The 16351-nt window shown below is 30.2% G+C and overlaps 1 protein-coding gene across 1 annotated transcript; it reads left to right on the forward strand.

The window, feature by feature from the left end:
* Nucleotides 1–1601: 1601 nt before the first annotated feature.
* On the forward strand, nt 1602–14313 carry THO1 (nuclear matrix protein-like protein). Its single transcript, XM_018129646.2, has 22 exons — nt 1602–1734; nt 1840–1897; nt 2034–2117; nt 2783–2857; nt 3934–4027; nt 5363–5508; nt 5672–5743; nt 6841–6913; nt 6997–7062; nt 7168–7214; nt 7663–7734; nt 7885–8010; nt 8089–8154; nt 8255–8293; nt 9645–9761; nt 9857–9939; nt 10969–11035; nt 12280–12351; nt 12504–12554; nt 13366–13425; nt 13502–13651; nt 13935–14313. The coding sequence occupies exons 2-22, from the start codon at nt 1892–1894 to the stop codon at nt 14175–14177; spliced, it is 1809 nt and encodes a 602-aa protein (XP_017985135.2). The 5' UTR covers nt 1602–1734; nt 1840–1891; the 3' UTR covers nt 14178–14313.
* The last annotated feature ends 2038 nt before the right edge of the window (nt 14314–16351 follow it).

The raw sequence follows: 16351 nt of genomic DNA on the forward strand, positions 1-16351 counted from the left end.
TTCTTATAGTTTTATATGAAGACTTTTCAATTGTAACTTTTAATCATAATTATTTTTATCTTTATTATTTTTTAATTTAAAATTAAAATTTATATATCATTAAATACTTTTAATTTGAAAATATAAATTTAAATATTTTTTCTTTAAAATTAGATTTTTTTACTTTAATTGACCCGTTGTGTTAACTCTCATATATTTACGTTAAAATTTTAATATTGCTTATTCTACTTTTATAAGTTTTTACTTCAATTTTTGCAACTTTACATCAAAACTTTTCAATAGTAACTTTTAAAAATATTAGGTTAAGGCTTTTCAACGGCAACTTTAAATTACATGAACTATAATTATTTTTTTTCCTATTATTTTTATTTTAAAATTAAAATTTTTATATCATTAAATACTTTTAGTATGAAAATATAAATTTAGGTGTTTGTTTTTTATTAACAGTATTTTTTTACTTAATTGACTTGTTATGATAACTCTTACATATTTACGTTAGGATTTTAAATTTGCTTGTTCTACTTTTATATATTTTTACGTCAATTCTTACAACTTTACGTCAAGACTTTTTAATAATAACTTTTACCTATATTTCCTTTTTTCTTATTATTTTTTTAAAATTAAAATTTGTATATTGTTAAATAATTTTAGCTAAAGAATATAAATTTAAATATTTGATTTTATTAAAATTAGAATTTTCTGACTTAATTGACTTATTACGTTATTTCTCACACATAAGATTTTAAATTTATTTGCTTCACTTTTATGAGTTTTTACATCAACTCTTATAATTTTACGTCAAGGTTTTTCAATGGTAACTTTTAATTATAATTATTTTTATCTTTATTATTTTTTATTTTAAAATTAAAATTTAGATATAGGTAAATACTTTTAGCTAAAAAATATAAATTTAATTAATTTTTTAATTAAAATTAATTATTTTTAGTTGACTTGTTATGTTAATTCTTACATATTTATATTAAGATTTTAAATTTGTTTGTTCTATCATTATAAATTTTTACGTTAATTTTTACAACTTTACGTTAAGATTTTCATGAGTAATTTTCAACAACTTTAAGTTAAGGCTTTTCCATGACAACTCTAAATTACATGTGTTTTTATTTTTGTTATTATACATTTTTAATTTTGACCATTTGATTTATTATAATGACAATTCTATTCATACGATTAAATTTCAGTCATTAAATAAAAACATTTTTTAATTCTACTTTTTATGAACCGGTTGAATCTGTTAATAGGTTTCATTATTGGCTTTAAATCTATGGTTGCAATTTAATCTTATAAATTAAATGGTTCTTATTATTTGACCTTACAATAAAGTAAAAAATGATGATCTTATTGAAGAATTTACCTCCATGAACTAACAGTTCCAATCTCATTTTGAAGATCAAGCAGATGGTGCTCCTGTCTTGGCATGGGCCGATGGCAGGGGCAGGGCTAGTTTCATATTGGGTGAGGCTTTTCATATTACGACGTGGGCAAGGCCTGATCCATAAACCTTGGGTCAGGCTTCATCCAATGGATAATTCAACCGGTTGGACTCCGGCTTGATCCTTCGAACTGTTCCGATTTCCAAAACAACGGGTCTATCGTTGTCGATTGCTTGATAACTGGGTCGACTCTTGTTGTTGTATCGGGTCGGATTCAAAACCTTAAAAACACTCTCACGTCCCCACTCAGTCGCCCACCATCGAAGCGCCCCCACCGCCCGAGGTAAGCTTTTCTTCTCTCAACCCCGGAGCTTAAATTTTCTCAACAAAATCGACAAATGGGTATTCTTTTATATACTTATTATTTATTATTATATATGATATTCAGATTTCCAGATTGCTCTTGCTAGGAAATAGGAATTTGTTGCTGAGTTTTCCATATGATGGTAAGTGGTACCTCTTGTATCATGATTTAGTTTATAGTTCACTTCATTTTTTCTCTTGGATTTCTAGTTTTGTAATTATATGTGGTAAATGAGCTTTGTTTCTTATGGTTGTTATTGTTATTATTATGATTATTAGGAAGCATTTAGGAGGGCCATATTGCAGCCTGGCCCGCCGGAAACTTTTGCTCTCAAGATAGTTCAAGAGGTTATAAAACCTCAGGTATTTGGAATTCTTATCTTTTGATATCGGAAGTTTGATGAATTTAATGAAGTTCTTTTGCTTATTCAACACCATTGCTATGTATGAAGCTTCCTTGCAATTCTGTGGTTTGTGCATTTGTTATTATGGCTTTGGAAAATTTCATATTTGTATATGTACATTAGCGTGTCTTATGTTTGACACTATATTTCACATTTGTACATAATGATTTATGAAAGAAAATCTTGTGGTGGGTAGAGGAGGTGTGAGTTGGGATCTTCTTTTTGGAAGAGATTTGAAGCTATGAATCAGGAAAAATATTAGACCCATGACTTATCGGGATTCTCTTTGTGATTATATGCTTCACAGTTTGTTAACATCTATAAATTGTTATCTTCTCGTGCATGCAACAACCAAGTTCAGTGGTAGGCAAATATTCTGTGAGTTTTAGAGAGGTTTGGTGTCTAGATGTTTCATTAAGGTTTGAATGTTGCCTGTAATTGATCCTCAGACTGAGTCCTGATGGCATGGAGTCAGTGACATTGCAGATAAAGTACATATATTGCTGATGATGCTGTTCTTTTGTCTCTATTTTTTTCTCTTTTGTGGTTGGCATGCTTAAATTTCAGGAATTAGGTTATTGGGCATTTCTTAGTTGGTGAATTGGTTTTTTTTATTTTCGACAGAAGCAAACAAAATTAGCTCAGGATGAAAATCAATTGCTAGAGAACATGCTTCGGACCTTGCTTCAGGAATTGGTGGTATGTGACCATATCTGGTACTTCATGTAAACAGTGTTTTTTTTTTCAATTTTTTTTTTCTTTTTATGTGTACATAGTCTTGGTCTTTAGCATGCCTACATTATGGAATCCTGTTTTACATGCTACTCCTATTGGAGTATTTCTCAGCTATTCTTTTTGACTTTCTTCTAGGTTGGGTATCCACTTTGTTTACTTTCTTTTCCTAAAAATTATGGTATGTAAGAAAAATAAGCATCTGCTGTAATCTAGAAGCTTCAGTAAGCAATTATAACACATGGATGTGTGGGCTTTAGTTTCCTGTGACATTTCTACGTTATGCTGTCTTGGGGCATTGGGCAACTCCTTACGAGCTATTCCTTGAGCTTTTCTTTTTAACTTTCTTCCATGCCAAATCTTTATTTCAATTTTCTTGCTTTTCCCAATAAATATGACATGAAGGCTGTTTCTGTGTTTCAGTAGCTTGTTCAGAAACTTAAAACTTGTAACTCCATGTTGGTTCCATGGAATTGGAGCTGTCGTTTTAGGTCATGTGCTACTTGAACATGAATTATGTTACTTTTAAATATCTTTTTCGGCAGTAGATACCTTGTCTTAGTTATAAATGATGCAAACCTTTTGTTACAACTAGAATCATTCCTTTATCTTTCTCTTCCATTTGTATCCTAAAATATGTAAAATTATGGGCCACCATCTACCTTATCTCCATTTTCAAAATTTAGAAAGTACATCAGATGACCAGTGGCAGTTCTTCTTGATAAATATTCAAAAGAAATTAGTATTTAAATATAGATTATAGTATTTTAGTTAGGAAAGTAGGGAATGATTAATGTAAAAATACTAAGAATCTACTCAATTGGAACTGGATACCATTTTGGAATGTACCTAAGGCATCAAATATGGGATGATGGAAATGACATTTACTCATTGCGAGTAGAAGAAGTTGACTAAGATACATTTGTTCACCACCTTTGATGATAAATTCCACTTTCAATTGGCATAGAAGTTCGCTTTCCTGTTAATTAGCTTGAGTTTGTTTGTTCACTAACCTGGATGTTCTTACTTTCTCTCGTTTGCAGTCATCTTCAGTACCATCAGGGGAGGAGATAATGCAGTATGGGAAGTCAATTGATGATGAGAGCGATACACAGGGTGTAATTCCACGACTTCTAGGTTTGTGAATATATTTACCTGATAAAGTTTTGTCATGACTCGGTTCATTTACACCCTAGCATTGGTGGAAACTATTGCTTGGTATCCAACTAAAGTGAGTTTTAGTTTATATGCTATGGAAAGCATTTTCCTCCATTTTACCTTATAAAAATCCAATACTCTTTGTTCACTGCATGTTACGTAAGAGTGTTGATTGCAGAAATGACAACCATAATGCAAAGTACCTTAGTACTTTATTTATCATTTTGATGGAGAATCACTTAGGCTTTTATTTTATTAGGGTTATGTTAATCAGGGTTGTGTTTGGTATTTGCTTGATTAGGGTTTGGAGTATAGCTTATAAATACTAAGCTATTTGAGTTTTGATTAGATTTTGGATGATGAATCTTTGAGATTTTCTCCCTTTGCTAATTCTTTTTGGTGTTCTTCTCTAGTTCTTTTATTTCCCTCCCTATTTCCTGTCTTCTACCTAATTGATTCTGTCTATCACTGATTTTTCTTTAGATGTCTATTTTCTATCTTTCCCCCTACTTGTTCTACATCTCATTTTGGTTGTCAACTTGGTTCATTATTAAGTACTAGATTTTAAGAAATTGTCCTTTTTTTTCTCAATGATGCAATAAAATCTCATATCATTTACTTCTTTAATGTGATTGTATGATGTATTCTATGTTGCACTCAGTCTACATCTTACAGTACTTGTGTCTTGTATTTAAGATACCACACATAGATATATATATATATATATATATATATATGTTTATTGGCTACCTAACTTGATCGTTGTGCATTGTCACTTTGGATGCTTGCTTGCTTTTACATATTGTCCTTGCCATTTTTTTTTTCTTTTCCTTTATTTCAATGCTCCAAGAAAACCAAGGAATAGCATGTTACAAGAAAAGAAGAAAATAGGACATATAGTGTAACTCCGTACATAAATTTTATCTTCTGGAGACTTTTGAGGTTGAGCCCAAGTGTTCTGAATAATTGAAAATTTTGACAAGTTATGCTGGACACTGGCAATGAGTATATTTGGAATGCATTTTTAATTCCTTCCTGTTGCTATGATATCTTGGTCGGATACTTTTTCTTGAATAATTTAGAATTGAAAAGAATCTGTTGCAGATACTTGAAAGCGCAGTTTCTCTCTCCATCCTTTCCTTGTTTCTAACATGTTCTATTGTTTCAGTGATGGGCAGTTTCATCTCAACTTACATCCACATTAGTCGTTAGACAGAAAGCTTGACTTTTTGAATTGATATGCTGATGATAAACTTGTGATTGCTTGATTACGACTTTACTCAGTTACTCAATCTACGTTTTTCATTTGGTTAGATTTTGTGCTCTATCTTTGTGAGAAAGAACATGTTGAAGGTGGTATGATATTTCAGCTTTTAGAGGACTTGAACGAGATGTCTACAATGAGAAATTGCAAAGACATTTTTCGATATATAGAGAGTAAGCAAGACATCCTGGGGAAGGTGTGTTCTTAAAATGGATTCAGGTTTTTTGCTGTATATGTATGTCAATTAAATTATGGAAGACTGTATTCCTCTATGGTTTCACTAGACTCTCTGATGCATGTGTTCATATTATGCCATGGTCAATATTCTTTCAAGAACTTGATGGCTGCATTTTATACAGCAAGAGCTTTTTGCTCGTGGCAAACTTGTGATGTTGAGAACATGCAATCAACTTCTGCGCCGACTGTCCAAGGTAGTTAATTTCTTTCCTCTTACATGCGTTCTTTTGACAAATTTTTAGTAGTGATAAAAACTTCCTTAATCATCAGTGCTCTCTTTTCTGTATGTTATGCTTGTGACTTAGTAGTGATGCACTTTCTACATTAGAATTTGGAGAACTTGTTCCCCTATCCCTTTCTTTTAAGGAATGTGGCATCTATTTTCAACACCCTTGTTTAAATTGCTTTTAGATATTGTTCAAATCTTGTGGTATTAGGTACTATTTGCTTGCTGATTTCTTGTAGGCAGATTAACCTAATTTTCATTTAACTAATAAATTAAAACCACCATCATCTTAGGAAGTCCTTATCTATTATAGCATACATGTGCAGACTTGTACGGACACCCAGCTCAGCAGAATTTGTATCAGTTCTGCCAACCTTGTTGGTGTCTCTTAGGTGTTAGATTGTCTGGAAAATGATCTCTTTTTCTCTAGCCTTCTTTGTTCCTGGTCAAGTGTAAAAATACACAGTTGTTAAAATGAAAATCTGAAGAAAGAAAAAAAACTAAAGCAGTGAGGTAATGATGACGAAAGAGTGGCATCCTTTGCGTTCTGACCACTTTAAATTATCAAATCTTAATGGGCTAATTAGATGCCACATCCCCCATCCTTTCTTACTTTTACTTCAACCAATTTTTTGGGATTGATTTCTAATGGCATTGATAGTTGAAGAAAGATGTGAAGTCATTTGATGGATTTAGGGGTGGAAAAAAACTGCTTGATGCCTTTGTTTTTTCATGTTGTAAGGTTTTCTATCTCTTGGTATCTGCATAATATTGATCTCTTTGTTTCTAGAAGTATGCAGAAGCAATCCATACTAACAGTTGTCAGCATTTGGGGTTGAATGATGTTTTATAAAGATTTACAAGTATAATTTGAAAATTTGTTGTTCTTGGTATTGCATTAATTATGATAATTACATAATTTTTCTATAATTCGTGAAAATATTTTTTAATGCTAATTATTGATGTAATTATTGGCATTATGCAGGATTTCAATTGATTTGGATATGCCTATCCTGAAATATAGATTTTATCTGTTTTTCTAATTCATTGAACTTGACTCTATAGGCAAATGATGTGGTATTTTGTGGGCGAATCCTAATGTTTCTGGCACATTTCTTTCCATTGTCTGAACGTTCAGGTAGTTGTTTCTATTCAGCCTCACTCTGCTTTTTGATTGTTATTGTTTCCCCTTGCTTATTGATTTCAAATAATGCTTTGCAGCTGTGAATATAAAGGGAGTTTTTAACACATCAAATGAGACAAAATATGAGAAAGACCCACCTGAAGGTGAATTTTAGTTAACTCCATTTTCCTACGTTTCTGGTTTGCATTTACTTGTGAAATGCTTGTATTTTTCTGGTCAGCACCAATTTAATTTACATGCTTTTTCAGGCATTTCTGTTGATTTCAACTTTTATAAAACCTTCTGGAGTTTACAGGTTAGTTGTGCCACTTTGAACTTTTGGAAGTGGATGTTCAATTTCTCTGTGTCTCCTAGAATATTTATTGGTTGCAATAGGCTTAAGATTATTCCTCCCTGATATAACTTAAAATATTTTTGGAGCCGCTGATGGAGGTGATGTTGTCGTTAGGTAGTGTACCTGTCTGGTGCAGGTGAAATTCCAATTGTTGTATTTTTAACACGAGTATGAAGATATGCGCCTTTCTGTACATGTTACACTTGTAACTTGAGTGGGATATTCAATTGATTCACCCCCAATGCATGGTTTTATAGTTCCCTTGATTTTTGTGTATAGAAATAATCTCAGTTCTAAAATGGTATTACACCAGACATCGAACATGCATCGTGAACAAAAACACAATTATAAAGATTTCCTCATTCTTAAGCTGAACTTCTTAATGAGTTTACTTTTATTGGTTTTTCAGGATTACTTTTGTAACCCTGCTTCCCTTTCCACTGCTCCTGTCAAGTGGCAGAAATTTACATCTAGTTTGATGGTATGCCCTTTATTAGCTGTGAATAAGTTTTTTTCTTTTTGTTTGAAATTCAATTTCACTTATTGGTTAGTCATTAATTTTGTTCAGCTATCCAGAAATAATGATTTTAACTTAGCCATCATTTCTTTTTCTTAATTTTGAGGTGTGCAGGTTGTGTTGAATACATTTGAAGCTCAACCTTTGAGTGAGGAAGAGGGAGCTGATAACAATTTAGAGGAAGAGGCAACCACTTTCAACATAAAATATCTTACAAGCAGTAAATTGATGGGTTTAGAGGTGAGTGACATTGAGAAGATAAGAGAATTTATTTATGGAGAACGTAATTTATTTAATCTTTTTCCCCTTTGGAACCAGTTAAAAGATCCAAGTTTTCGGCGCCACATTCTTTTGCAGTGCCTCATATTATTTGATTATCTGAAGGTAATAACTGATATATTTAAAATGTTTATGCACTTAATGTTTTGTCTTTCTTTCTTCCTTCCGTTGTAATAATAGATAAATTATTCTTCTTTTCTGCTAGGCCCCAGGAAAGAATGATAAGGATTCATCTGAAAGCATGGTTAGTACTTTATTTATTATGTTGTGTTTAATGCAATCTGCTAATTTCCCTCTGCTTTTCTTTTTTTTAATGTAAATAGACAGAAAAAACTTTTATAAAATGGTTCTATTGCTTTGGGCAATTAGTCCCTTCTAAATACAGAAATACGTCAAAACTGATGGCCAAATTTAAAAAACCACTTGGTCTTCAAAATTCTGATGTATTTTCAGCTGAAAATTAAAAGTATTGAATCCCCATGCATGTATTATTTTTGTTTCCTCTAGATGTGCTGGTTTAGGCATTGGAAATATCCAAATGTCGGTGATTCCATGGATGAATCAGGCTAGAAATCCCTGCTATTTCCTACTAGAGGTTGTTGAGTTATTATTGACACTGGATTAAAATTGGCTAAATGGCTGGAAAAATGTGAGAAGTTTGAGGTTGCTTACTTAGAGAAGCTTATATTGAAGGGGTATGAATGAATCGACGTCATCTAATTTGTGACCACCTTATGGATCTAAAATCTAGATTGCATGTCTCAGATCATGGTGCATTTGCATCTCATGTTGTCAAAGTTGGCAACTTAAAACATGCTCTAGTAAATCAAAGGAAAGGAGAATTAAGCTTAAAGAACCTTAGAAATGGAGATTTGTTCGTAATGATATTCTTGTACAAGAATAAAAGATAAACTATTGATATTTATCTATCTCTTTCTTAAAGTAAGTATTAGTATCTCTTTTCCTCCATTTGTATCTATCAAAATGACTCCAGTAAACACCACTACACCAGTATGCGTTCAAGGGCTGCAAGTAGCAATCTGACTAATCCTACTTATATCTCACCATGTACTGATCAAAGTAGAGTTCAACATAGACATCCTATACTGTTTTACTGCATATCTTAAACTTGGTAACACTAGGGCCTAAGTGCCAAGGAAAATCATAACACCATGTCTATTGAAGCCTGCAATCCTAATTTTCTAGATATTTCCCTAAAATAGGACAAATCCTTGCACAGTAGTAGCTTTCTTTTTTGGATCTTGTATGGATAAGTGTTGGGTTCCAAATTCTTAATTTTGCTGGCAATCCATCATATCTTAATTGTTTCTGTGACCTTTCGACCTTTGTGATATCTTCAACTGCCTTGTCTCTTCATAAAAAATCATCACCTCTGGTTCAAAGAAAAGTAGAAAATATATCTTTAGTTCATTACCAGCGAACTTTTACAGCATAACAGTGACAGTTGTTAAGATTTTTGTACCTTAGTTGCAAATTAGAAATGTATATTCATGTAGAAATGGAGCAATGCGTACATTTACCAGTAATAAAGAATATAAAATCACTAATTTTCTTTTCTTAAATTTACATTCCAGAAAGAAGAAATTAAGTCTTGTGAAGATAGAGTAAAGAAACTACTTGAAGTGACTCCTCCGAAGGGGAAAGATTTTCTTTGTAGTATTGAGCATATCTTGGAACGTGAAAAGAATTGGGTAAGCCTGAGCTCTTTATGTTTCTCTCTCATATTCTTGGCATCATGAGGGTAGTTGGTAGTTCAGTTACTTATTCTGAATCTTTTTGCTCCTAGGTCTGGTGGAAACGTGATGGTTGTCCACCATTTGAAAAGCAACCAATAGAGAAAAAACCAGTTCAAAATGGAGCTAAAAAACGGTATGCAAGTTAATCTTGAAGTTTACTTCTCAACACTAAATTTCCTCAAACTTTTATGTGTCTGGAGGAAGAGTATTTAAGCCTAGAGGGTGGGAAGAAATACATCCTTTCTAAGATTCCACTTCCATGCTCAGGCAGTCAATGCAAGGGGTTGTCATGTTTTTTATTACTAAATATGTACTGATGATGACTGAGACCTAAATTATAAGTAGTTAGTTTCCTAGATGAATCTTTGTTCCCACCCTTTTTAAAGCCATATTTTCATAAACCTCTATAGAAAGAAATCAATATTTTCTCTGTAATACTTCTACCTATTTAAATGTCGGTTTATCACTTCACTTTTTCCACTTTTTTTACTAGGAGTTGTGTTTGATAAACCATTGAAAATTTCAATAGTTTAATATATTAAATGCATTTGATAACTCATTTTAAAAACCACTTACATGGAAGATTTTCAGTGAAACATGTTGAAAATCTTAAGTAGATAAAAGCTACGTAATGTATTCAATCATTTTTATTTAAGGAAAAATTTGTCATTTAATTACATTAACTTTTTATTCTTCCTTTTTTAATTATTTAGTTTTCCATTTAACTTTTATTAATGTAAAATACTTTAAAATATCAATAAAACATCTATTTAGTATTTAATTTTCACTAAATTACTATTGATTTTTACAGTTTAGATTCAGTAAATTTTTTCAGAATAAAAATTCAGTACTTAATATTTCAATTTTCAATTTTCAATTTTTTCAGTTAATCAAACAACAGTGCTATCACTTTTTTTTTTTACAATTTGCTAAATAATAACAGATTTGAAATCTTTGCTCATACTGTATTGTTTGTCCAGTACTACTGCTTTATGCATCTCTCTATCATGCTCTGGCACCTCATGCTCAACTTTTCTGCGTCGTATCCTCCTTTTTTCCTTCTCTACATTTGGTGCTAATCCTATTTTTGCTCATTAGTTTTGATGTTTGTTGTCCCTATCTACATTGTCTTACAAAATATATATGTTTTCCAATCTTGCAGTCGGCCAAGGTGGAGATTGGGAAATAAAGAACTCTCTCAGTTGTGGAAGTGGGCAGATCAGAATCCGGTGTGTGCTTATCAACTCATTCCTTTGAAATTTTTTTAGACAATAAGAGTGGAATAAACTAGTTCTTATACCGCACCTTTTTAATGAGACAACGTTAACCGTATGTTAGACAATTTTCTTAGCAATGTTGTGCACTGAATTTAGATCCAAGGTTGACTTTGTTGCACGATTTGAAATTTTATTTTTTGGTTGTTTCTTTTGTTTATCTTCAAATATTTCTGAAAATTCCTGGTAACTCACAAAGTTTATGGCTTTAATAATTCTTGCCCTTTTATTATTGGTATTATTATTACTTACTGCTAATATACTACTATTATTGATGTGTGGTGGGAGGGGGCTTTATTAATACACAAAAGCTTTTTCTCAACTAGTTCTTGGCAAGCTTAAAAGCTGTCAGCAACAATATTTTTTATTAATGCAATATGATATCGATGATTAAAAACAGTATGAAATGTGTGGGAATCATCATACTATGGAAATTCACAGAAATGGATATGATAGTCATTGTTTAAGAGTATGAAACGTGTATAGGACTTGTCCCATTAATATCTAGAGTCATCTTTATGGGTTATAGTGTCTTTCTTTCCATTCAAAAGGAGCAAAACATGTTCCTCGTGAAATAATTAACTATTGGCAAGGATCCATCATGACATCTTAAACTCTTTAAGCCACCAAGTCAGCTCTGGAAAACTTGCTGGACTATGCTCAAGAGATTAAAGATATGTCTGCTGTGTCGATAGCATCAAAATTTAAGAGGTTTTATCAAAAGTGATAAGAGAACAAGAGATGTGGTCATGCATTAATTCTTAACAACATCCAACTGTCATAGGTTCTTCAAAGAGTGCTTACATTTTTAATTAGAAGCCAAATTATTTATTATACCTTATTCTTGGAAAATTTTTTGTCCTGCTAGTTTTTGGTGCTTAAATTTTCTTATTGTTACTTTACCTGTCTCGCATGTCATTACTGCACTAACAAGGTTTAAATGGCATTGGCATTGAGCATTTCATTGCACTACCCCCAAATCAAAGTATCTAACCAAACTTTGTATCAGAGATTCTTCAAGTTGACTAACAAAATAGGGTTAGATCTGTATGATTGGAGTCAAAAGAGCATCAATGGCATTTTTTTCTTATATTCCCCATAATGTTAAGTTTATTTTTGAACTTTTTGAGTTATTTCATGTCAGGGGGCATTAGTTGTATATACTTCTAAATGTGTAAAATCTATTTTGACATGTCCAGAATGCTTTGACTGACCCTCAACGTGTTCGAACTCCTGCCATCACAGATTACTGGAAACCCTTGGCTGAAGATGTAAGTACCCTTGTGGTTCTTTAAAGTTGATGCTGATACTTTGTTTTTAACTGTCTTTTGAGTCTTTATGAATCTTTCAGCGTTCCTCTCTTTTGCTGTAATAGTTTCCAGCACGTGAGCTTTTAAAATAAATTAATCTCTTAAATTTGCAGATGGATGAATCTGCAGGAATAGAAGCTGAATATCACCACAAAAATAACAGGGTGAGTTTTGGTGTTTTGGACTTAATGCACATCCAGACCCACACCCACATATATGTATGCATATACTCTTAATTAGAGTTGTCTGTGGGCCAGTCTAGGCCCAGTTAACGTCGTAAGATTCGGCCAGGCCTACTCATTTAAGTTATTTATAATTATTAAAATATTAAAAAATATTTTCATATATATATCTTAATAATTTTTAAATATATTTTAGAATTAAAATTTAATTAAAAATGTTATTTATTATATAATATGTTCTCAGGCCAAGTCGGCTAGGGCCTTCAAATCCTATCCAAGGCCCAGTCCGTGGACAGGTCTTCTCTTAATATACATGCATACAAGCATACATGTGTGTATGCTGGGTTGGTTTTTATTAATGATGCTGAAGTTCTTTTGACATGCTTAAGAAAGTTATTGAACTATGGAAAAGCCGTCATTAACTCATTATGAACTTAATTTTCAAAAAAAAAAAAAAACTCATTATGAACTTCAATGAATTTTAGGGCTTCTCTATCTTATGTTTTTACATAAACTGTGCAGTGCCTGTCATATAGTTGTTTCATTGGATCAATGGCCATCAAATAATTAACAAGATGCATATGTGCACGCATTGTACTTGCATATGATTGTATTATTGGTATTTACAAACCGCTCTGAATATTGTGATGTATGTAGATATAACAATTAGATAAAAGAAAATACTATAATCAATCTGACATGAACATGTTATTATTGATAGTTTTTCTATAAAAATATGAGGTCAATATAGATATATTTATGGATGTTGAAATTCTGGCCATTTTTTATGCAGGTTTATTGCTGGAAGGGCCTTCGTTTTGCTGCGCGGCAAGACTTGGAAGGGTTTTCTAAAGTATGTTATATTACATATCAAGATATTTTACATATAACCATGTAGCCTAATGAAATTTACATGGTCGTGGTTGCAGTTTACTGAACATGGTATCGAAGGAGTAGTTCCTTTAGAACTTCTCCCGCCTGATGTGCGATCCAAGTTCCAAGGTAAACCTAGTGACAGGTCTAAACGTGCTAAAAAGGAGGAGACGAAGACCTCTTCGCATCAGGTTGAAGAAAGTCAGGTATCTCTCTCTGGCAACTTTCGGCTTTCCTTGTATTTGTCATCTCTGGTATCTGCAGCGTTTAACATAGCATTCCTGACAACTTGGTGGTACATCTAGAGGAAACTGCATTAGATTAGATGTATGGAATGTAAAAGATGGCTTTCGATCTTTTTTTTTTTTTTCTTTGGCTTACAATTCATTGTCAGAGAAGCTGGTATAGAAACACCAAAATAACATATTCTTAGATTATTCAAGTCTTTCCGGGTTTCTAATATTTTTCCTTTATTTGGGTATTTTCTAGATTGCAACACCTGCTAGCGAGGTTGATGGCGAGGGAATGAGAGCCGATATGGAGGCGTCTGCAGCACTGATGGATGCCGATGTCACGGCTGGGACTGGAAATAATTCCCAAGGTGGCACTCCAACACCAGATGAACATCAAAAGCAAAGCCCTGATACTGATGTTGGTCAAGAAGCTGGGCAATTAGAAGCAGATGCTGAAGTGGAGGCAGGGATAGATGGTGAGACTGATCCAGAGGCTTAGTCAGATCATGTAGGTTGAAATGGTTCTCAGCTGTAGGTGTTAAATTTTTATTTTTAAGCATGGAAAATCACTAATAATATTAATGTATTATTATTATTATTATTATTATTATTTTATTTTGTTTATTGAGATGAAATTTTTAAATTTCAAAATCCAGATTAATGGTTGTTACACGTCCTGTTAACAATTAATTAATTTGTTAACTTTTTATAAAAAAAAAAGGGGGTTTAATAATCTTAACAAGCGTAATTAGATAGTTGCCATATATTTATTTAATAATTAATTAATATATTAATTTTCATAAACCTAATAAATTAATAGCGAAAGATTGGTATGTGTTGTTATTATAATATATTTACAAAAATTAATAAATTAAATAATTACTAAATAAACAATATTACAATCCTGTAGATACACCTTTCAACCAAATTTTACATTAAGGTCAATAAAATTGATATAGCCATTGAATAAGAGTTTTTAGATTTAGAGGTTGATCAATGAAAAAAATTACAACCTGTTTATTTATCAAACATGTTAAGAAAAAAGCTTTAATAAACCTTAACAAATAAAAATAAAAAATATTAATTAAAAGGAAAAGTTAACAAAGAATAACAAAATTTTTATTAAAATTAATCATTTATATTTATATTCTTGAGTAAAAAATATTAACCATTGAGAAATTTTGAAAATAAATATTATAATAAAAATCAGTTTAGTAAATAATTATTTTAACTATAATTATTTTTATTTTTACTATTATTTATCTATAAATTAAAATTTATAAACCGTTAAATACTTTAAGCTCTATAATAAAAAAGTAAATATTTAATTTTCACAAAAATTATATTTATTTTAATTTAATTGACTTATTACGTTAAATCTCACTTATTTATGTCAATATTTTAACAATACATGTTATATATTTATAATTTTTTTAACTTATTTCTTATAGGTTTACATCAAGATTTTTCAATTACTAATTTTCATTATAATTAATTTTCTTCTTATTATTGTTCCTTTTTAAATTAAAATTTGTAAATAGTTAAATACATTTAGCTCGATAATAAAAATTTAAATGTTTAACTTTCACAAAATGACAAAAATCATATTTATTTGACTTAATTAACGTAGACATGTGAGATTTAACCTAACAAGACAATTAAATCAAAATAAATATAATTTTGTGAAAATTAAATATTTAAATTTATTTTATTGAACTAAAAGTATTTTTTTGAAAAGATCAAGCTAAAAGTATTTCACGATTATAGATTTTAATCTATAAATGAATAAAAATAAAAATAATTATAATAAAAATTAGCAGTTAAAAAATTTTAACGTAAATCTGTAAGATTTAACGTAAAAAATTATAAAAATGAAACAAGTATTGTCAAAATATTGATATAAATATGTAAGATTTAATTTAAAAGTCAATTAAGTCAAATAAATATAATTTTTTAAAAAATTAAACATATAAATTTATATTCTCAAATTTAATGTATTTAGCAGTTTACGAATTTTATCAATAAATAAATAATGGTAAGAATAAAAATAATTATAGTAAAAATTAATAATTGAAAAACTTTGATGTAAACCTATAAAAGTTAATGTAAAAAATTATAAAAGTGAAACAAGTATTGTCAAAATATTGACATAAATGTATGAGATTTAACATAACAAATCAATTAAGTTAAATAAATATAATTTTTTTAAATTAAATATTTAAATTTATATTTTCAAATTTAAAATATTGAACAATTTATAAATTTTAATCAATAAATGAATAATAGTAAGAATAAAGTAATTATAGTGAAAATTAGTAATTGAAAAACTTTGACATAAACTTGAAAGTATTAACGTAAAAAATTATAAAAGTGGAACAAGTATTATCAAAATATTGACGTAAATGTGTGAGATTTAACTTAATAAGTTAATTAAGTTAAATAAATATAAATTTTTTGAAAAATTAAACATTTAAATTTATATTCTCAAGTTTAAACTATTTAATGGTTTAAGAATTTTAATCAATAAATGAATAATGATAAAAGATAAAAATAATTATAGTAAAAATTAGCAATTGAAAAACTTTGATGTAAACTTGTAAGAACTAAACATTATCAAATATTATCAAAATATTGATGTAAATATTTGAGATTTAAAGTAACAAGTTATAATAA

Source organism: Theobroma cacao, chromosome 10, assembly GCF_053813885.1.
Source record: "Theobroma cacao isolate CCN51 chromosome 10, ASM5381388v1, whole genome shotgun sequence".
In the NCBI taxonomy this organism is placed as follows: Eukaryota; Viridiplantae; Streptophyta; class Magnoliopsida; order Malvales; family Malvaceae; genus Theobroma; species Theobroma cacao.

Excerpts from the sequence above, each read along its gene's own strand:
- THO1 (XM_018129646.2), top strand. Across the intron at positions 4,028-5,362 it reads TGTAATTCCACGACTTCTAG|ATTTTGTGCTCTATCTTTGT; the intron begins GTTTGTGAATAT and ends TCATTTGGTTAG. Across the intron at positions 5,744-6,840 it reads TTCTGCGCCGACTGTCCAAG|GCAAATGATGTGGTATTTTG; the intron begins GTAGTTAATTTC and ends TTGACTCTATAG.